At 57.5% G+C, this 20402-nt stretch overlaps 2 protein-coding genes across 2 annotated transcripts in view; both read left to right on the top strand.

The window, feature by feature from the left end:
* The first annotated feature begins 694 nt into the window (after window positions 1-694).
* Window positions 695-2304, top strand: IER5 (immediate early response 5). Its single transcript, XM_030034209.2, has one exon. It carries the CDS (start codon window positions 837-839, stop codon window positions 1599-1601), a length of 765 nt encoding a protein of 254 aa, XP_029890069.1. The 5' UTR covers window positions 695-836; the 3' UTR covers window positions 1602-2304.
* A 136-nt stretch (window positions 2305-2440) lies between these two features.
* The window catches only part of CACNA1E (calcium voltage-gated channel subunit alpha1 E), a 173040-nt gene continuing 155078 nt past the window's right edge, over window positions 2441-20402 (top strand). The window contains exons 1-2 of the mRNA XM_041127951.1: window positions 2441-3204; window positions 3571-3738. The gene's annotated coding sequence lies outside the window, so the exon portion shown is untranslated. The remainder of the gene's footprint in view (window positions 3205-3570; window positions 3739-20402) is intronic.

Raw genomic sequence — 20402 nt, 5'->3', positions numbered from 1 at the left:
CAGGCTGCTGTGGTCCCCATCACCCCTGGAGATGCTGGTGTCCTGTTGTCCTCCCCCATCCTCCCTTGCAACCCTTCCCGCCCCCGTTGTGGATCTTCCTCTTCTATCCTGGGCTTTCTGCGAGCTTCGCCGCCAGACCCCTGGAGCAGATCTCCACTTGACAGCTGGGCGGGGATGGCTTTCTGCTCAACGCCAGGGCAGATTTTCCTTGAAGTACTCAAAGGTGCACTTCCCCCTCCAGCCAACACCAATACCAGTTCCTTCTCTAGCACAAGATGTCAGAGACTGGTGCTGAAAAACTGGGGGAAACATTTCTAACCTGTGCAAAACAGGGGTTGCTCTTGGTTTGTTGCTGTTGGTTCCTCCCCTGAAATGTTTCAGTTGTTTTGGCCAAAATTCCCTCTGCTGCCTGTAGGTGTGATCAAGCCAATGCGGAGTGCGGTGAAGCTGGGGTTCTGCTGCAGCCCTGCCTGCCGTCCCCCGGCCGCTGCCGGCGGGAGGGCCCCACCAGCAGCCGTGTGCTGGCGTTGCCGCTTGAAGAGCCCTCTCCGCGGGGCGAGCTTTCGAACCCTCTCCCTTGCCTTCCCATTGGCCGGCGCGGGCGCGCGGGGGCCAGCCGGCAGTTGGAGCGGCCGGCGGGGCGCTCTGATTGGCCAGGGCGAGGGCGGAATAAAAGGCGGGCGGGCGCGTGGGCTCGCCTCAGTCGGCGGCGCGAAGGAGCGGCGTGCGGAGCAGGCGTGCGGGCGGCAGGCGCGGCACGGCACGGCACGGCTTCCCCACGGCACGGCTTCCCCGCGGCCCGGCGCCCACCCCCCGCCTCCTCGCCCCCGTCCCCCATGGAGTTCAAGCTGGAGGCGCACCGCATCGTCAGCATCTCGCTGGGCAAGATCTACAGCGCGCGGGGCCAGCGCGGCGGCCTCAAGCTCCACAAGAACCTCCTGGTGTCGCTGGTGCTGCGCAGCGCCCGGCAAGTCTACCTGAGCGAGCCGGGCTGCCCGCCCGAGCCGCCCCCCGCCGCCTGCGGGCCCCCCGAGGAGGAGCCGCCGCCCTGCGGCACCGCCTGGGCGGCCGGCGAGCCGCCGCCCCCGCAGGACGAGGCGGCTAGGGGCGGCCCGCGGCTGCCCGGCGCGGACTGCGAGGGCCCCCGGCCGCGGCGCTGTTGCTGCGGCTGCAGCTGCTGCTGCTGCGCGGCGGCGGCGGGGGGAGGCGAGGCGAACCGCGCGGACTGCGCCACCGCCGGGGCCGCGGCGCCCCCGCCGCCCCACTGTCCCCGGAAGCGGAGCGCCGGCGAGCGGGGCCAGGCGGGTTCCCCGGTGAAGAAGCCCCGTCGCGAGGTGGAGGAGCCGCCGCCGCCGGGCGAGCAGGAGGACATGGAGACGGGCAACGTGGCCAGCCTCATCAGCATCTTCGGCTCCAGCTTCTCGGGACTGCTCAGCAAGGAGCCCAAGGGCCGGCGGCGGGCGCCCCTTGACAGCGGCGAGGCGCCGACGACGACGTCGCCGTCGCCCGCCGAGGCGGCGGCCGAGCCGGGACAGATCTGCTGCGACGAGCCGGTGCTGCGGACCCTCAACCCCTGGAGCACGGCCATCGTGGCCTTCTGACGCGCCGGCCGCGGGCCGCAGAGACTCGCCCTCCGCCGCGGGGAGGGGGGGCCCGGCGGACGGACGGACGGGCAGCCGGACCGAGAGGTGACACCCCCCGCCCTCCTCCCGCACCCCCGGCCCGGCGGAGGAGGGCGCCCGCCGTAGCGGGCAGCGCCGCGGGGCTCCGGCGCCGGCGTGTCCCGGCGCCCTGCCCCGCCGGACGGGAAGGACCGCGGGTCAGCGGCAGCAGCAGCACTTCCCCCTTCCCCGCCCGCCGCCGGCACCCCGGGTGCCGTCTGCCGGCACCCGCCCCGGGAGCGGGCCCGGCCCTGCCCTCCCGGAGTTCCCCTTCCTGGCCGGGCCGCCGCCCGGGGGAGGCTCCTCGGCTGCTGCCGACACCAGGGGCACTCCCACCGGGTAGTATTTTAAGCTTGGAAAGTATTAAGTTTATTAAATAAAGTTTCTATTTTGGAAAGGTTTAGGTCAGAACTATTACATGGTGCTTTTTAAAAGTGTTTATTGAGAGAAACGAAGTTTACAGATGCTCTGACGGAAAGTCCTTGAGCCTGTTTGTTAGGCTTGGTAACTCCCGGTCTTTGTTGTATAAAGGCTTGGGACTCCCGTAGGGATTTTTGTACAGTGTTCTCCTTCAGTGATGTATCTTGTTTTGTATAAAATGTAATTCTACGTGTACAACACGTATTAAATATTTTCAACTCTACAAGCCTAGTCCCTGTTTGTGTCCCCGCTTGGCTCGGGCTGGGGAGGAGGGCCGCTGGGATCTGGGCAGGCAGCAGCCAGGGTGTGGTTGCTGCATGTCTGTGGCTGGATCCACCCTGCCTTGCCAGAGGCTGGGGCTGGGTTGGAGTCCAGCTCCTCTGGCGGCTGGGGAAGAAAGGGAACTTCTGTCAGGGCAACTGGAGTCCTTCCCAGGATCTTCCAGGTGCTCCCGTTGCTCCTCTGGCTGCAGCCTCTTCCCAGGGCTGGAGCTGCCGTGTCATCTGAGGTCTTGCTCAGAAAGTACCTAATGTGCAGAGTCACTCTGTGGGTGGAAAGCGGTTGCTAAATCCTAAAAGAGCAGCTGCGCACAGTCCAGCCCCAAGCTGCGTAGAGGCCTGTGGCACGGTCGGGCCGAGGGCTGGCCTCTGGCTTCGCCTGCTCAAAGGTCTGGGCTGGGGGCGTGTGAGCGGATCCTTCCTGGACACAGGCTGTGCTCAGGGCCAGCTGCTGCTCTGCCATGGATATTTTTCAGTGCCTCCTCTTTGCTGTTACTTGCAGAGTAGTTAAAATGATTAATATCAGGGCTTGCTTTTTTTTTTTTTTTTTTTGTTATCAGTAAAACTATAACTGGGTTAAAGTTCCTGCTCTTAGGGGAGGGGAGGAAAGTTTGGCCTCTGCTTCACAGCAACTGTGGAGCGCCCTGAGGGTTTGTAATTAGACTGAATTGTGGGGGAATTTTTTTTCTCCTTGCTGGGAGATTCACTAGAGGCTTCTCTGCTCCTAATTAATGAACTTTTCAACTGAGGATTGCATATCTGACGAGTCAAGGAAGATGTTTGTGTGCTGTGAAATGCAGCCTGGGATATCTGGCTGAACCTCAGGGGCCCGGCTCAGGTGGGAGGTGAGCGATGACCAGCGTGAAGCATTCCGCTCTCTGCTTTCTCTGGTGTAGCTGGAATAGGCACCGCATTGGGAGGCAGTGCTAGCCCTTACTGGGGACACTGGGCTGGCAGGCTGGGGTATCTAACATCTTGTTTCTGTGAGAACTGGAGGTGTTGGGCTTGTTCCTCCCGCAGCACTAGGAAGGCAATGAGGGGAGGACTTGCGATGGGGGAGAAGCTGCTTGGTCTGGGGCTGCTTAGAGGGAGCTCTGCTAGTTTGTGTACAAGTTAACTAGCTCCCTATTCTTAAGCAGAGGCAAAAGTCTGACCATCTTAATTTTCTTGATAATTGCACTTAATGGTGACATACAATTTTACTCTCGTAGACGACACCAAGGAAACTGCGTGAGACATTTCTTTCCGCTTGATGACCTTTGGGAGGTGACAGAAAGGGCCTGGGCCTGCTTCACTTGTACAAGTGCTTTCCAGGAGAACCCTACAGTCGAACAGTGTGGCTGTCGGATGGGAGACACAGTCGCCATGGGACCTCTCCAGTAAGAGGAGAGCAGTGCGGGGAGGAGGGTGGCTATGAAGGGCTTTTCCCCCCGCTCTCCTCCTGCTCTGAGGGCACAGGTTGCTTTCATGGGTCAGAAGCTGGGCTGGGGGATGGAAATGGCCTCCTGCTCCTGTAAAAGCACAGCTTCCTTCCCATGGCCGGGGGGAGCGGGTTTTGGTTCCGCTCCTTGTCCGCCAACAGCATCTCTGTGGAAGCAGGTGGTTTTGCCCAGGGCTTGCAGTCAGCTCCTCAGTGCCAAAATGGGATGGGGGCACTCTTGCTCTGGGCTGTCACGGAATTGATCAGGAGCATCTTGGCGTATCTAAAGGTTTTCTGGGCACCCAACCACTGGAACCTCGGTGTCCCTGTGCAGACAAGACCCAACCTCCCTTTGGCACAGATCACCAGCAGCACTCTTACCTATTCTATCTTCCAGAGAGGAGTTGTGCAACGCCTTAATTGCTGTTGGCCTCTGAAAACACGGCAAAAACTACCCAGAGATGCCAATGCAGCTCCCTTTGGCTGGCGTGACCTCTCTGCAGAGCTACCTGAGGGTGAGCAAGTTCTTGCTTACCAGCTGATAACCATGGTGCCATGTCCCCAGAAGACCCTGTCCAGCTCCCTTGGCTGCCGGAGCTGTCTCTGCTGCGCCAACACGCGCCTCGCTTGTTCCTGTGGCTGTGTTTTTATAATGTGTGGGGTTTGCTCCCTGGGATGTGTGCGTCCCCGGGGAGCTGCAGGCGGCTGCTGCTGCTGCTGAGGGGGTTGGAGAGAATAACAGACAAGATAGCTGCTGGTGAGCTTTGGCTCATTATAGAGGGGTCTGCGCCTCCACTGGAAAATGAGTCTCAAATTGAAAAAGACCCATAATGACGATCGTGTGTTACTTTTGCAATCAACTTTTCTGCTCTTTGTTTTTTTTCCTTCCCCAGTGTCTTTTTTTTTTATTCCTGTAATCACTTTTACCTAAATGGGGTCTGTTTTCCCTAATTCAACTGTTCTGTTGTGCTGCTTCAATCCCTGGACTTTTCCTTCTGCTCAGTGGTGCTGCCTTTAGATTGCTGCAGAGGTGAGGGTGACAGGGTGGGACAGCTGAGCAAGGAAGGGGGAATAAGCTCGAGGAGAAGCTAACGACCCAAACCCGCTGCCCAGGCCAATGCTGACGGAGGGAAGAGAAGTGCATAAGTAAGGCAGATAAAAATAAAAACTTCCATCACTTGGAAGAGAGGGTGACTTCTATGGAAACTACCTCATGGGGTCGAGGAGGGTATGACTTAATGGCAAGATGGCAGGAACCTTACCTTCCTATAATAACAATGAGCTGTTAGAGATGCTTGCCTGGGCTGCTGCCTCCCCCCCTCCTCAGCTCGGAGTAGATCCCCTTAGAGCGGTGCTGGGAAAATCCCTTAGTGCAGCTGGAGGGTGGGAGAGATGCCAGCGGAGGGAGCGGGGAGCGTGGTGGCCGGGCTGCCCGGGCGGTGCTCGGGGAGGAGGGCGAAAGACAGGCTTTCACTTTCCTCCTGCTGTAATTGGCAAGGAGCGATCGCTGGTTGCAGCTCCGGGTGGATGAGCTGTGGCTCGCATCAGGAATACCTTCTGGAGAGAGGGAATTATTTAAAACCGGCTCTTGCCAATAAGGGAGTGTTAATGGTGTGAATCATCTCGGCCTTTAAAGGGATGGACGTACGTCTGGCCCGGGACAGGTGCCAGCCAGAGGCCGGAGGAAGCCCACGGGGCTGGGAGGCGATGGGCAGCGAGAGGCCGGGGCTCACGGGAGGCTCCGGATTTCACTCCGGATGCTTTTGCTCCCTCCTGGCCTGATGCGACCCGGCTTTACCCGCCCGTCCCTCCTCTCCTGGGGCAGGGGAAGGGGAGGAAGGCGCTGCGCACTCATTGCTGCAGCATCCTGTGTCAGCGCTCAGGAATCCGGCGAGCTGCTGGGAGGGAGGAGAGGGAGGCAGGCCAGCGCCGCAGGGCTGCACGCCTGCTGGGGCCTCTCCCCGCCTGGGGAGCCGTGGGGAGCTGGGGGGGACCGGAGCAGCCCTGGAGGGGAGGGGGGATGCTTTGCCAAGGGCTAAACCCCAGGGCAGGGTTTCTGGGGGGAGGGAGGGGTGCAGAAGTACTGTGGCGCAGTACTTCTTGCTTAAACGATGGCTCAAAAGGGTGGGTAGAGGCACATCTGGATCCCCCCACCCCAGCCCTCACGCCGCTGCGGGACTTGCATCTGTCTCCGATGTACTGTGCTTGCCGGCGATGCTCTGCCAGTATATATTCAGGGTGGGTGGAGGGAGCCCCCTCCCCGGTCCCCAGCGGGCTGGGGGGTGCTTGCAGGGGAGCGGGGGCTTGTCCTCGCCGCTCTCCCCGGGCAGGGACAGGCTTGATGTTTGCCTGGGCAGGGTGCTCCCAGCCCGGGAGGAGCTGCGCAGGCGGAGAGGGAAGGCGGCAAAATTTGCTGGCAGGGCTGAGCCCGCTGGCGAGGCTTGCAGAAAACCCCAGGGCTTCTTCCAAGGAGCGTCCAAGCGCCTTTGTGAGGCTGGAGGGGGTCAGAGAGAGGGGTTGGCACTGGGAGGGGATGGCTGGCAGGGGAAGAAGCTGGCTGAAAGATGCCCGGAGCTGCCTTGGCACGGAGGGACCGCAATGGAGGAGAGCTATTCCAGGCCAGCATGGGTCCCGGAGGCAGGGTCAGGGCCAGGCGAGTGCCGGGATGCGGTGACAAACACAAACAACTCCCTTCTCCTGCTCTTCTGGTTGTGATTTCTGCTCCTGACATGCAAACCCTGCAGGGCCCCCCCTCCCCTCCTTCTCCCCAGCTGGGCGAGGGCTGGCCTGGCCACAGTAATGAAATGCAGAGCTGCTTGGGAGAGCAGGGGGGGAAAAGGCTCTGTTTGAGGTTTTGTGCCTCTGGTTTCCTCTGGCCCTCTCTCCCAGCGGGGTGATTTATTGGTGATGGAGCCTGGGGAGAGGGGGAGGGAAGGGCTTGGAACTGCAGGCAAATAGTCCGTCATCGTATGTTTCCCAAGCACTCGCGTGAGGTAGAGAGGAAAACGGGACGAGAGGAAGGTAAACTGCCTGGGCAGGGGCCGTAGGGCATCATTTACTGGAGCTGAGCTCTCCTGAGCTTGTCCCAGTTGCTCCGAGGTGGTGTTGAGCTCTTTGCACACTGAAGGACTGGCTTTGTGGCAGATGTGCTCCCCCTCCATCCCAATTTCCCACCATCCCTCCGTCCCAGTTTCCCTGCCGAGCAGGCAGCAGGGTGCTGAGACCTGCCTGTGGGCAGCTGCTCTGCAACCGGCAGTTCTGACCCAGCCCAGCCTGCAGGGCTTGCTTCTCTGCTGCGGGTGAGGGGGACGGTTCGTCTTTTTTCCCTTTCCTGCAGTCGCAGCCAAGGAAGCCAGCCAGGCCTTTCCCAGGCCGGTGGAGAAGCAGAGGTACCGGGTGCCGCTGACCTGTGTTTGGGCACCGGCATAGAGCAGCTGCACTACTGGAGGCACTGCCAGGCTGCAACCTGCCTGGCTGCAGATGCATTTGCTGCCTGCAGCTATCCCAGCCTTTCCCTTAAGCCAGGCTTTAGGCTCTGCTGCATTGCTCTGGCACCGCCAGCAGCGAGCTCTACCTCCCGTGCGGCATGTTCTGGTGTGCCGCCGTGTTGCAGGGTGACCTCCTGCTCGGGAGAAGCAGGCAGGGCTGCCTGTTGTTCATGCTCACTGCTCCGGTTGGGAACGTGTGTGGTTTCCTAGGGGGAAGGTCTCCTCCTCCTCCTCGCCTCTGCTGACAGCGTCTGACCTCAGCTGTCATCCCTGGTGGTGCAGGGGATTAATCTGAGCCTCGGGACAGGTTGAGGCATGTCCAAGGCAGAGGAGAGCTTCATGCGTACAGACACAGAGGAAGGAACAAAAACAATTCCCAGGGAAATACTTTCCTGCTGTTTTTCCTGGCAGCGAGCAGAGCAGGAGGAAAAGACCTCGTTATAAATTACTTGCAGGACACTTGAGCCCCGGATCCATTTTCCCTTGGCCTCCAGCACCCCATGAAGCTCAGTCCCCCACCCCAGACCCACACGGGGAAAGCCGCAAAGGGTGCTCGCTCCCCAGCCTGCCGCTCAGCATGCCTGGGCTCCGCTCAGCTGAGGCATCACCTCCCACACCCACTGCCCACCAAGCTCCGGGGTGCACAGAGCCAACTCAGAGCATTTAAAAACCACGGGGAACCTCCCCACCCCGCAGCTGCAAGACAGAGGCTGCTGGTGGACTCTGCCCTTTGCCTGCTCCGGCCCTGGCCCTCCTCCTCCTCCTCCTCCTGCTCCTGTTTGCTTTGGCAAGCCCCGGGCTTCACCCCGCCAGCAGAGCCCTGTGGCTGTGGGTCAGGCGGAGCGGGAGGGGAAGCCGGAGGCATGGGGCAGGGGGGGTGCGTGCGGGAAAAGGAGAACAGGGAGGCAAATGGAGAAGTAGGTGGCCAGCTGGGCGGATGGGGCACGCTGGCCCTGCCGTGAAGGGCAGGAAGGACGTGGCTTGCTCGGAAATCTGGAGAGTGGGCTGGGAAAGGCAGGAAAGGGGAGTGAGGGCAGGAAGGAGGGAGCGTGTCCCGAGTGGGGTGCGGAGGTGGGAGCCCCAGTACAGCACCAGGTTTGCTCTGTGGGAGTCCCATGGGTGCCTGCTCCCCTTGCCCTGGGGCTGGGGGGGGGTCTGGCACGCTGCGGTGCCCTGCTCCCCTCCCGGAGCAAACAGAAGGATGCAGGCAGCGTGGCGCAGGCAGACAGGCAGCAGCGGCTTCCCCCGCGCCATCCCTTGCGGACCTGGGGTCCCAGCCAGAGCGTGGCTGGAGCATCACTAGAAAAGAGGGGAAGGAAGCAGCTGTTTCGACAGCAGGAGGCAAAGAAATCTCCGCTGGCTGTGTCCCGCTCAGTTCCCCAAGTTAACTGCTGCAAACCCAGGCACCAAGCAGCACAGGTGGATGGGCTTTGCCAGCGCACACAGTCGTCCATCCCAGCTCCCTCCATCCCGTGGTGTGCCAGGGGTGGTGGGAGCATGAGGTGATGGAAGGACCAAGCCGGGAGCTGGGGCAGGAGGCAGGTTTGCCCCTGTGGTACAGTGCTGGGGGTACTGAGCATCCCTGCCTTGCGTGGCTGGGCGGAGGGGAGCCGCGGGAGCAGCGCAGTGTTATGTCTCCATGGCGATGGGGCTGCTATTTTTCAAGGCGGGAGGAATTTATGTGTTTTTTCACGCGACACCGGCCCAGGGCAGCATTTTATGGGAGCCAGAGCGCAACACCAACAAGCAGCCGCAGTCCTGCGGGGACAGGGGACATGCAAGGGGCAATGGGCTACCCTCAGCTCTCTGGGGCGAGGGCAAAACCTCGACCAGAAAACCAGACCCTGATCTCATCCCTGACCTAGGGCTGAGTGCATTGGCAGCCCCCAGGGCAAGAGTGCAGAGTGGGCAGGGGAGGGCAGAGCCCACTTGGGCAGCTGGCTGCTGCCCGTTTGCAGTCCCGCTTGCTCCGGGGGGGAATATTTGACCCTGTGGGCCCTTGGCACGGTGGAGGGGTTGGGAGGACCTGCATCTGGAGGAAGGCATGGCTCCCGTGGGAAGGCAGGAGGGACAGAAGGATGGACAGGGGAGGGAACCGGGGCTTTTCTTCCCTCCTCTGTGGCGCAGTGTGGCTGGCCGGGGAGAGTCGCAAAACTCTCGCTGGTGTTTTCAAGCTGGGATTTACCCTGTGCGGGGCTGGCGAGGCTGCGCTCCCCTTCCTGGCTCCGGCGCTTGGCGAGGGCCGGAGGCAGCACCCATCGGCAAACAGCCCGTACCACTTGCTTAATTGCTGTGAGTGGCGAGTGGCCCTGCTGTGTGGCTTTTGTATTAATGGAAAGCAAATGTCAGAGGGATGTAAACACCGGCCAGGAGCTGGCTAAAAGCCCCACTGGAAATTCACGGTATTGTTCGCCCATCCTTTCTCAGAGCATGGCTCTGCCTATAAAGGGTAGCACCGGTGAGCCCCTTGCAGGACGAATTTCTCCCCGCCTTAGCCTTGCTGAGGTTTTCCAGGGAGAATTGATTCATTCTGTGTTAAAGAGCCAATTTGCAAGGAGGTGGCCAGGGCCACGCATGCCTCCCACTCGACCTTGTCCCCTTTTGGCCTGGGCAGTGCCCCGTGCGCTCTGGGCTCGCCAAAATTCCCTCCCTGGAAAGGGCAATGGAGCGAGTGTTTGCCTTCAGCTCAGGAGAGTGTGACGTGGTGTCCCTGGTTGGTGGCCACGCAGGGAGGGACCGGCCACTCTGGGTTTGGAGCGGTGGCACGGGGCTGACAGGTGCTGGGAGAGCACCAGGAGACGCTTTCTTGGGGGGTCATATCTGAGCAGGAGGGAGGGCTGTTAAACATAAACAGGGTGACAAGTGGCAGGAGGAAGGAGCCACCTTGCGCATCCCCACGGCCCTCCCTGAGGACTGAGGGAGCAGCTGTAAGGTGGTGTGTGCCATCCGGTGAGCCAAGCACGGAGCCGGCGACGGAGCTGGGCTCTGATTCCAACCCCATCACGGAGGCAAGGTCGGTCCCATCCCAGGTCACCCCAACACCTCACACCCCTGGTCACAGCCTCACAGTGGAAGCCCAGCAGTCCTGGTGATGGATGTGTGCTGGAAAAATGTCACCTTCACAGGCTGGCAAAAAAAAAAGGGAGGAAAACTGTTACTGTTTTCAAGGCACCTCCTGGCTTTTCCTGGCACAGTTGGGTACTTGGGGAGTGCTGGTGATGCCACGGCAGAGCTTGGTGCTGTCCTGGTGGCCAAGACCCTCCAGCTGCACTTGCTGGGTGGGGATGCTGCACTTTCCCATGCTCCACGTTGGGACATGGTGGTCCCCTTCTGCCAGACAGCCTTGGTGCTGGGCACCGGGTGGGCTGCTGGCAGAGGATGGGCAAATATGAGGCCGGTCCATGCTGCAGGGCAGGCACACGCTGCCAGAGACGAGGTGTCAGGTGGTGAAGTGGTTTGGGTCCCCCCATGCCACCACCACCAGCTTGGAGGCTGGTGGCAGGGCAGCTCGACTCCCTGGGGGACCTGAGCTGGGAGCCGGCACCATTTTGCACCCATGGCAGCATGACTGCCCCGTCTCTGGAGCTGCAGAGGTCCCAGTGCCACGGCTGGGCAGAGCTGGCCATGTCCTGTCCTTGCAGAGATTTCCAGGTGGGGAGAAGCTCCCGAGTGCCGGGAAGAGGTGGGGAGGGTGGCTGCACGCCCAGCCGTGGCTCGCTCCGGTGCTCTTTTCGGAGCGCAGCTTGGAGGGGGGAAGCAGCCGGCATACAAAAGCAGCCGCCGCGTCCCCCTGCGGCTCCCTGCCTGCCCGGCCGCGCGTCGCTTCTTGTTAGATCAGGGATGTAGGAGGCTGGAAGTGACCTTGAGAGACGGCGTGCCGCTCTGGCCCTCAAGCGAGCCTGGAGATCGTCTGGCAAGGGACAGGCCAGGCTTCACCCTCAGGGGACTCAAACCCCATGAGATTAAGGGGCTGCCCTACCCCAAACCCCACTGCTCTGGGGATGTGGTTGATGTTCAGGGACCTGCTCCTGGGAGGTCTCCGGTTAAGGCAGTGCTACCCAAAACCAGCTGCATCAATGCATGTGCTCAAATAAGGTTTTTTTATGTCTGTAAGGGCTGGTGAGAGGACACGGTCAGGCCTGGCCGGGCGAAGTGCAATGTGCTGCTACCATTTACCAGAGCTAGTGGCCTGCAACATTGTCCCTACAAGTACCTATACCATGATTCACAACACCTGCTAAAGACCAGCACGAGTACATGTGGAAATAGGAAATCAGGGTGATTTCTTTCTGTCGTGCCAGGGGCAGAAGATTCATCCTCCTCTCTCCAGCTCCTCCTCTGCCCTGCGAGTTCCCTGTGGGTGGTAGCCCAACAGGCGCTTATCTCTGGGGACACATGCACGGGAACAAGGGCACTGCCCCATCCATCATCAGATGTACCTCAAAGCGCTGGGCTCTGGTGGGAGGAATTGCGGGTGACAGCCCTGTGCCTCCTGAAACGCAGTGGCCAGCTCGTTTTGCAAGTGCATTGGTGCCGAAGGCTGCGTCTGTGCTTCGGGGCCAGTTTTGGTGCTGGTGTCCCCTGGGAAAGTTGGGCTCAGCCCCCACCCAGCCATGGCCAGCACCCTGGGATGCAGCTCACCCAGGAAGAAGAGGCTTCAGGAAGAAAAAAAGGCCACTAGTTCCAATGCTCTCACTAACATACAAATATTGCCTTTGGGTGTAATCCTTGGTGACTGTGTCCCGCTGCTGCCTGCTAAACCCTCGGTGAGAAGATGTGGGGAAAAGACACGACCTAACTGGAAGCAGGTTGTAAATGGAGCTCCTCTTCTTTCTTTTCCTTGTACAGCAAAGCCCTCTCGTGGAGGTCGGCAGTAGCTTGCCAGAGAAAAGCTGGCTGCTGCAATGTGCTGCTTCTTCCCAGGGAGACCCAGTCCTTTCCCTGGGACACCGTCCCCTGGGGTCGCACGGGCAGTTATTAACAGGGCTGTCCCGTGGCCCCAGCCTGAGAGTATGCGGGACAGACCTGAATCTGCCATCGCACCCCTGAAGTGCCCGTCTGCACGTCAGCTCTGCATGTCTGTGTTTCATCTCACGGGGATTCTCAGGTTTTTCCAGGGAGCTGCTGAACCTGCTCTCCTGGCTCTGTTGGGAGATGCTTGGCACCCCGTGGGATGGCCCCGTCCCTCAATGTGTGCCTTAGAAAATGGGAATGGTTGTGACTTTGGCTTTCCTTATGGGCCACCGCTTTTAAGGACATCACAAGATACCCCCAGTCTGTAGCATCTGTCACTGGGATCTGTGACGCTGGGATGCTGGGGTGGGACAGCATGTGCTTGGTCCGGGACTGGTGCTGCCTGGGGTCTGCTCCAGACTCCATGCGTATTGCCGTGTCCTCTGCACAGATAATTCCCTGGGGCCGACAGTGGATGGTGTCAACCTACTTTCCTCCTGGAGGCGTAAGGCTCCTTGAGAGAGCTGCCACAGCAGTGAGTGGCGTTGGTTACTCGGCATGTCCTGGCAGGTCCCCTGTCCTGTCCTCTGGCGCTAGCTGCTGAACCATTGCTATCCCAAGGTGGCACCTTATTTACTGCAGTGTACACGGTTCACCTGGGAGCATCACAGTTAACAGTGGCATGTGTCCCCTGGGATGCCCACACCAGGTGTGAGCAATGTCCCACCACTCAGCATCTCTGCTCCCTCACCCAGCCTGGGTCACCTGCTTGGAAGAAAGCTGTTTTCCCCAAGGCATACAGCCTTTTGGCTGTTTAAATCCAGTAGAGATGAGCCATTGCTTCGTCTGCAAAGCTGGCTAGCTGATGGCAGGGTCCTGAATGGCCTCCCCTGGGCTTTCCACCCACACCCTATACCAAAGGCTATATTTAAGCTGAGCCCAGGGCTCTCTGTTTCTAGCTGGTTTGTCTGGGGTTGCTGGTCTGTCCTGCTCATTCGAGGTTCCCCTTGTCCCTACCTGCAGCCTGGTGCTTGAAGGCAGGGAGCATCATCAGACTGAAACAGCATCTACTGCCCTGCTTACAGCTGAGGAAACACAGTTCAGGTAACGTTTGATCCTGCAAAGTGTAGGGTATGGGGCTGGTGGGTTCTGTGCTGAGCCCTGGGGGTCTTTCCCATGTGCTGTGCTGCTTGAGCTGTGGCCCTGTAACTGCTGTGGCATGTGGCACTGATTGTAGAGCAGTGTCCTTTGCCCAGCTATATATAGCATTTAAGTGCCTGGAACAGCAAACAAGTAGCTCTAATGGATTATTTGCATTTTATTTTGAGGCACCGTTTAATGGTTACCCTGCACATATTACTCCTTTGCGAGCCCCCAAGTCCTGGTTTAATTCCAGTCCGAGTAATTGCATCCTACTGCCATCAATGCCTCCCTCTGCCACAGCCCCCCCTTGCCCTCCTGTAGCCCCTGGAGAAGGGGGTATTTTCCACCTGGGAATTCCTTTGGTGCTGCTGGCAGCAGCTGGGTGCCCTTCTACCCCAATCCTGGCTCCATTAAGGTGGTGGGTGAGGGGTGCCCTTGTGCTTTGGGGGCACTGATACCTCGTGACTGCTAAAACCCATTGAATCCTCAGGAGCTGGGCTTTTCCTTTGCACTGCCCAAGCATTCGAATCCCTTTATCCTGACTGAGTTTAATTCCCCACGTTGGGTATGTTTAAGTAATTTTCTTGCACTTCTAGCTAAACAAGAATTGTTATGCTGGTTGCATTTAAATTGTACAGTTGCCACCTCGTCACCTGGGGGCTGATGGCAGGCTCTGTAAATATTTAGTGTTTCTGCTCAACTGACATTGGCCTTTTGGTTTCTCCAGCCCACCTTCTCTGCTGGTGCTTCACATGCCGTGGCCTTGAGCGGGGTGTTAGCAGGGGCTTGTCCCTCGGTATCTGCTGGTGGCTCTGGGGGCTGACTTACACCCCATTGAGGGTGATGAGTGAAATATCACTGGTGCATCTGGGAGAAGATTGGGTGCATTTGTGTACCTGTGTGTGTGTGAGGAGCAAAGCAATCCATGGTCTTGCTGCAACAATGAGCAAGAGCAGGTGATTTTTGCAGGTGGGTTCTTGGGTAAGGCTTTGGTGGTCTGGTGAGGTTGGTTTCTGGTGGGCTGTGGAGGGGGAGCAGGGCTGTCCATGAGCGCCTGTGGAGCATCCCCTGTACCCACCACAGGCATTTTTTGCTCAGCTCCTGGATGCCGTGTGCCTGGTGATGTCCCCTCACGCTGCAGAGCTGGGATGTGTGTCCTCTGTGACCAAGCCGGCAGATGGGGCTCCTGCCCACGGCGAGCTGCTCCGGAGGAGGCTGGAGAGCTGGGTATCCCTGGGCAGGCAGTGCTGGCGGTGACCCAGGGCTGCTTACTGGCCCCAGTCCCTTGTAAAGGATTTTTGGTCCATTGCACAGGCTTTTTTTTGCCTCCTAATTATCTCACAACAGCTGAACTCAACATTTCCTCAAGGCTTTCCTTGCAGTGCTGAGCCTGCTCACACACATGGTCATTTGGGGTGAAGGAGTCCTTGACCTCTGCTCACCTTCACCTCCCACTGCCTGGCCCAAACCCACCCTCTGAGCTGCTCCTAGCCGTGTAGCGGGGAGGATCTGGGGCGAGAGGGTATCTGGAGGACCCTTTCGCCTTGGTGGGGGGGAGGTCCTCATGGTAGAGTTGCACTGTGCAGGATTTATGCAGCGAGTTGTCGGGTGTCGCTGCTGTTGGGCGGGTGTCTCCACCCTTGGCAGTGTCGTTGGCCCTTTCTGCTGGGTTGGAGGCTGAGCTCTGGGGAGGACCATGTCAGAGGAGAGGCACACTGCTCTGTTAGGCAGGCTCTGCCCTGCCAGCACTGGGTTTGCTATCTGTTTGGCATCTTTTCCTTGCCCTTTTTTTAAAGTAAAGGTGGTCTGCAGCCGGGCACTTGGGATGGAGCGGTGCAAGGTGTTGTCCTTGCTCCATGAAGACTTCAGGTCATGAGGACCCTCTGGCTGAATGCTCACGTCCCATGACATCCCCTCTGCTCCTGCTGTGCCTGAGCACCCTTGCGCTGCTCTCCTGCCTGTAGCCATATGGGATGTCCCACCAGCAGCAGCTACCTGGCATCTTGCCTGGTATTAAACGTACCCAAAGTCATCTCCTGGTGCCATGCTCTCAGACCTGTCTCTGCAATCCAGGAGCCTGGCTGCTCCAGGGTATCCCTGCTTCTCTCCCCTCTGGACCCTGGCACCCTCCCACCCCTTGCCAGCTGTTCCTCTGTGAGCACCCAGATGCAGCATTCATTTTAATTCTTCAGCAACATCTCTGCCTTTGATCGATAAACTACCCTTTGCCATCTCCAAAGTAATAAAATAAAAACCTCATGGACGTAGAATGAGTTGATTGAAATTAATGATTTTCTTGTTGTCTTGCTTGAGCTGTAAAACAGTCTCTTCCAGCTGCTGTCACTCCTGGCTCCTTGCTGCTCTTGTCCTGCTCTGCAGCTCCCCAGGGAGCTCTCTGCTCCAAGGGACTTGATGTCTTGAGGAACAGCCTGGGGCATCTGGGTCAGGGCCCTGGGGCCACCAGACAGCTGGGAGATGGTTGTTAGCATCATTGGCTGCTGTGCTGTCTGGAAGAAGCTGCTGAGCTCTGTTATCATCTTGGAGGAGGATCAGGAGTGCTATATATCCCATCTTACATGCTTCTTGTTGGGAGGTGGAGGAGGCTAGGGGCAGGTCTCCTTGCCAGGTCCTCTCCCCCCCGGCCCATGCTGCTGGAGATTCCTTCTGTCATCAGCTTACCTGCTGGGTGCTTTCTGGGGTGGGGGAAGAGGAGGTCTGGGGGGTCACTGAGGCTGGTTTGCTATAAAATCACCAGTGACCCAGAGAGGGTGTGTGGGAATTACTTGGGTTTGGGCTCTGATGTGAGATCTAAGGGGCTTCAGCTGGAAGCAGCAGGTTCAGATACACAAGCTGTGTGGAATGGTGGTAAGCAGGGGGACTCCTTGCTGCAGGGTGCTGTGGATGCTTAAAAAAAAATATCTGACCTCAAGGTATGGTAAAAGTCTGGAAAGAAAAGACTATGGAGGGCTATTAAATAAAAATTAACCCCCTGCTGAGACTCAGAGAGCATTTTGGGGAAGCATCACTGCATGCTTGCTCTGTTCTCATCCATGTCTCTAAGCATTTGCTGCCGGCCATGGCAGGAGGTGGGGTGGTGGGTTAGATTTGGTCTGCACAGCCCAGCTGTCCTTCTGGGTCTGAGGATGTCAGACCGCCTGCTCTCAGCCCATGCTGCTAGCATTGACTCTGAGCTTGATAGGACCTTGTCTTTGTGCTCTGACACAATGTTTGCAGGCTCTGAGAGCTGGGAGGGTCATCAGAGGCGATGGCATCGCCCCACACCGGGCTGAGGAGGCTGGGGACTGTCTTGCTGATTCTGCAAGTTTAAGAAGCAACTCTTCTTTTTCATTAGCTAGATGTGGGTTAAAGGCTCCGGGTGATGACAGCATGATTAGGCATATTAAAGGAGGTTTATGCCTTTCTGAAGCATAGGGGATGGGAGGGAGAGAGCAATGGGCTCTGGGAGGCAGTGGGTCACTAGCCCATCTGTTTTTCCTCCTGAGCAATTCTCCTCGCTGGCAGCAGTTGCAGTGGATTTGAGCAGTCATTTTTCCCAGCTGCTGGGGATGACATGCACTGCCTTGCATGGTGAACTCAGGGACTCCCTCCAAAAATATCTGGGAAGATCTGCTTTCCTCATGCCTGGCAGTGTTCGGGGTCTGAGCTGGGACAGGCTGCTCGTGGAGCTCCTCAGGAATGCTGAGTGGTGGGAGGTTTGGGGTTTGCCTGATGATCTCCCTGGAAATAAAAGGTGGCTGAGAGGGACTGAGCAGCTCTGCCAGCCCCCAAATGTGAGTCTGAGGGAAGAGGACCTGTGCAATAGGTCTCCCTGTTCTCAAGCTGCTGTTAGTTGTCCTCCGAGATGGTCAGCGCGGGGCTGTATGGCTGGGTAGATAAGCCAGCCGCAGTAGGTTTTAGACAGGAAAGGCAACCCCTACTTCTTTATGCCAGCCCTGCGAAGAAAGGCTGCATTTAGCAGTTTTCCTGGCTCCCTCTGTGCTCCCCAGCCATAAGTGAGCAGAGAGGTGCTGGAGCAGGAACCAGATTGCTCTGTGAGGGCAATTTTAGGTACTTTTTTCTGATGTTGCTTTTTTTGACATGTGGCTATTCAGAGATCTTGCCCAAGTACTTGCCAGGGTGGCATCCCAGCCCACAAGTCCTCTGGAGAGCAGTCCTGTGCTGGGCATGGTCTCTGGTGGTGAGTGAAATCAAACATGCACGTACTGGGAACACTGGTGTTGGACTGGGAGTGCAGTGTGATGAGCAGGCTCCTCACCTGGGAGGCCCTGGCCATTTTAGAATGCAGACCTCCTGCTTGCAGGCACGATAAAGTTCACTTGCACTGCAAGGTGGTGGAAATAGCTTCAGAATCAGCATAGCTATAAAGAAAGGTGGAAATAAAGAGCAAGGCTTGGTTTTTCCTTGTCCCAGAATGTTTCATGTGCTGTAAGTGGACATCATGACCTTCCCTGGCTGGGAGGGACCCTGCTCCAGGGCTTGTCCCCATGTCACACCTCAGCCATGCCTGCTCACAGCCTGGCTCTCGGGGTGACTCATGATACCAGGTGCAGTTACTGGAGCACAAAAGAGTTGCTACATCCTCTTGGTTTCCCTCTGTTCTGACAAAAAAACACCCAGCCTGTGCCCTTGGCAAGGACACCCAAGTCCCTGGGCAGCAGCTCTCTGGTGGACACCCGTGTGGAAAGCCACTGGGAAGGACCACCCTGAGGGATATTTTTTTCCCACCCCCAGCCAGCATGGATGCTCTTCACTGTGCTTGTCACTGTTGTTTTGTTTGCAGCTCCCTTGAGTCCTTGCTCTCAATTAGCTGTGTGGTGATGAGTCCCACAGGTTAATTGCATATTGTATCTAAAAAACAAAAGACAAGATCTGTCTATTGTTCTAAGCTCATTGTGCTTTGGTATGAATTCAGGGCTGTTGTTCTCATTGGCTTTTGTTGCAATGGAGACAGCAGAACCACTCTGAGCTCCCTACCTCTCATCCCAGTCCCTGCTCTTTTCAGTCCCACAATGGCTGGGAGCTCTGCAGTCACCTGTTGGCCTGATGCCCTGCTCTGCTCCTGTCCCCCATGGAGCTGGGATAAGTGGTATGGCAGTCCTACCTAAAGCCGAGGCTTCCCCAAGCACCAGTTGAACCCTGCTGGAGCTGATCCCACCGCAGCATCTCCCAGGCAGCAACCTGCAGAGCCCAGCGCTGTGCTTTTGCTGCGTGCTGCTCCAGGGACCTCTGCAGCGCTTTTGGTGATGGCACTGAGGCCTCCTCCATCTTCTCTCCAAGCAGCTGCAATAATGCGCGTAGTGCCCAGCAATGTGTGTGTGTGTGAATCAGTTGCTGCCTTGGCCAGAAGACTTTGGTCCTCTGTCAATGAGAGATGTCACCTGCTCTTACCCTGCTCACATACCTGGGGTGGGCTCTGTGGTCCCAGCCACAGCTGTTCCTCTCGTTCCCCTACAACCACAGCTCTGGGCTCTTAATGCCACCAGATGCTTAGGCTGGTCTCTGGTGCTGAGTTTTGGGTGTGCTGATTGTCTGTCACTTATTCCTGTTTTGTACTGGATGTCCTCGTTGGTTTCTGATGGATGAATTCAGTTTATGGCTTAGGAGGCTGCTGATTTGGTTTTCTTAACCTCTTTTTGGGGGAGTTTTGGGCTGAAGCATTAGACAAATTCAGATAAATTGCAATATTCTGTCTCTTTCTTGGAATTCTTGCTGTAAACTACCTGTAGCTTGGGGAAACACTTCCAATGCAGAAGGCCTTCTGGTATATATCTTGTGGGTTCTCCTAAAGACTTGTAAAATCCTACTTTTATGATTAAATCTGCTGTCATCGCTGTAATGAAGCTGTCTGTTCTGCAGTTACTTGGACCTTTCTTAAAGATGGAGGTGATGCCTGCTATGACATGATCTTTTGGTGCCGTGGTGTGAACCCCCTTTGTAACTGGGAATTTGGATATTTTTTTTGACATGGCTATCTATGGATCAGGGCAGAAATTATTTTGCTTGGCATCTGAGGCATGGGAAGCCTGCAGACTGCCTCATGATGGGCATGGGAGGAGCTGGGAGAGCACATGTAACCTGAATTTTCATCCACCCCCCCAAACATCAATTTAGTCTTCCTTGAGCTGACAAAACAGTTTTCCCCATTAGAAAATTGCAGTGCTTCAATGCTCAGCTGTCTCAGATGGCAAATCAAAGGTGATTATTCAGCATGGAAATGTTAAGTTGCATTTTGGAGTGTTCCCAGAGTTGAAAACCTTGCACTCCCAGATGCATTGAAGTGACCTGAAATGCTGGACCTGAGAAAGCACAGCCCAAAGCTGCATCTCCCCCGGCAGCACAGTTGGTGTGAGGGAGGTTTATCTGGTGGCTTGTCCCTGCTCTCTGCCTGGGTGATGCTGTGGCAGAGAAACGCCTCTTCATTTGCCATCACAAACCTTTAGTGCCCTCTTAGGTTTGCACTAAAGACCCCCAGGCAAGTAATAAATATGGCCCTGGTGGTACCTAAGGCAGTATCTGCTATCCAGATGAGGAGTGGTCTGTCTCTCCTGGGCTCCTGCAAGCCTTGGAGTGGTCTTGGTCCCTAATAACCCAAAAGGGCTTTGCAACCTTGATGCTTCATGTTGCCCCCAGAGCCTGGCTTAGGGCTTTTGCAAGCTCTGTCTTGCTCTGCACCCTTTTCCTTGGCAGGGGAGCGAGGAGGGGCAGCCCAGGAGTCCCAAAGCAGGAGGAAAAGCTGGTGCTGAAGCCTTCCCACACTGTGCTATATCCCCAGTCTGTGGGCAGAGGATTTTAATGGGATTTTGGGTGGTGATGGCTGCATCCATCTGCCTTTCAGATGTGGCAAGATGTCCTTTCACTGTCTGTGCCTGCCAGGCTTTCAGCTGCTTTGGGGTGTCCCGCTTGGCTCATTTCTCTGGCAGCATCTCCTTGCAGGGAGTAATTAGCTCTACGCTGGAGCAGTCGATACTGCAGCCGAGGTAAATGGAGGGGAGCATGGTGCTGCCATGTGCCATCAGGG

This window comes from Aquila chrysaetos, chromosome 12 (assembly GCF_900496995.4).
Source record: "Aquila chrysaetos chrysaetos chromosome 12, bAquChr1.4, whole genome shotgun sequence".
NCBI classification, from domain to species: Eukaryota; Metazoa; Chordata; class Aves; order Accipitriformes; family Accipitridae; genus Aquila; species Aquila chrysaetos.
This window is presented reverse-complemented; position numbering and strand designations above follow the sequence as displayed.